The sequence below is a fragment of the Chrysochloris asiatica genome, unplaced genomic scaffold (genome assembly GCF_000296735.1).
Source record: "Chrysochloris asiatica unplaced genomic scaffold, ChrAsi1.0 scaffold00110, whole genome shotgun sequence".
Lineage (NCBI taxonomy): Eukaryota > Metazoa > Chordata > Mammalia > Afrosoricida > Chrysochloridae > Chrysochloris > Chrysochloris asiatica.
In genome coordinates, this window is record NW_006408628.1 from 8782629 (window position 1) to 8784190 (window position 1562).

At 52.6% G+C, this 1562-nt stretch overlaps 1 protein-coding gene across 1 annotated transcript in view; it reads left to right on the forward strand.

Annotated features, from left to right (window-relative positions):
• The window catches only part of STK36 (serine/threonine kinase 36), a 42680-nt gene extending 41562 nt beyond the window's left edge, over positions 1–1118 (forward strand). Inside the window, 3 exon segments of the mRNA XM_006867867.1 lie at positions 400–573; positions 821–1010; positions 1096–1118. Coding sequence (XP_006867929.1) covers positions 400–573; positions 821–1010; positions 1096–1118 — 387 coding nt within the window.
• The last annotated feature ends 444 nt before the right edge of the window (positions 1119–1562 follow it).

Sequence of the window (1562 nt, forward strand, 5' to 3'; positions counted from 1 at the left end):
TTTCTGCATAACCTTTAATTAAACTTTACTCGCATGGGATATCAAAGAGATTGTCCTATGATTCCACATTCTGTTGGGGTACCTCTCTTTGGAATGGGCACAAATATGTCTCTTCCAATCAGTCGGCCAGATTGTCTTCCAAATTTCTGGTGGGTTTAGGTGGAGGGTAGTGTAGTGGTTACAAATCGGGCTGCGGACCACAAGGTCCGCAGTTCCAAACTACCAGCTGTTCCGTGGGAGAAAGATGAGGCGTTCTGCTCCCTTAAAGTTTGACAGCCTTGGAAACCTGTACAGGGTCGCTATGAGTCGGAACCGACTCCATGGCACATAACAACAACAAAACTAAAGAGGGAGAGTTCCGGACTTCCAGAACACAGCCTTTCTGGGATTTAACTTCAGCACTACATCTCCCAGAATCCTGCTCGCCGGGCCCCACCCGCACTGAAGCGACTGCGCGTGCGCAAGGCAGGTGACGGCCCAGTCCCCACAGTCCCCAAGATTCTGCGCGCCGGCCTTCTGCCGCCTCTGGTCTCCTCTCCCTGGTTCTCGATCCGTCCTCTAGGGGCGCGCGTAGTGCGTGGCAGGCGGCAGCGGCTGAGAGCGCGGGTCGCGTGGTGTTGCGTGGTTGCTAGGGGCGCCTAAGGCCGCCCTCCTGCCGGCTCAGCAGGCCGAGGAAGGCAGTGGCACTGAACTGGCGCCGAGCCGGGACTAAGCTGGGTCCTCTAGGTGAGTACTGCTGCGGAGCCAGGGGCACTGTGCCTCAGGGCCCTTTCGCGCCCTTCGACCACCCCCGCCTCACTTTCTGCCCCTCGCCCCTTAGTCCCTTGGGAGGCGAGGCGACCGCGGCCGAGACTTTGCGCTTCCTCAGAATCTTTCTCCCACTCCGCCACGCCCCAGGAACTTAGTCTGCCCCGCCTCTGAGTTCCCGAACCTCGAAGCATCCCCCTCGCCTGGGCCTCGGTGCTTCGTTTTTCCCGCCGCGCTACGGTTTAAATTTTCCTCGCTTGGAGGTGAGTCCAGACCTCTCTCAGGCTTCAGGGTTGAACTTAACATGGATACCCACCTTTTCACTTCCTTACTCTTGGTTCCCTCTAGGGAAATACTTTCTTAAACTATAGAGATTCCAATAGGACCCCAGATGCCGTGAATTTAACACTCTTCATGTATCCATCCCTCCGTTTTTTCATTTAGTTACTCTCCAAACAATTTTTAATAAACACGACAAATACTTAATGAGTCAGTCGCTATGGAAGGTCCTGAGAGGATAGAATGGTGAACAAGGCAGACTTGTTTTCTCGGGACTTGTGGTCTAGGGGAGATTTTTAGTCAAGTAAACAGACACTTGCTGTGTGTGCTGTGATAGACAGAAGACAGGTACCCCAGACTTAACTTGGAAAACTACCGTACCCTGGTCTTCATTATTGCATTCTGGATTTAAGAATGTTTTAATGCTTCCATCGTAAATGGAATCATCTCCACTCTCCCAGATAATTCACATCACAGCTTCAGCTTTAACACCTGTTGATTTTGGTCAAATCTAGGCGTTTACAGCTGGTAGTGGC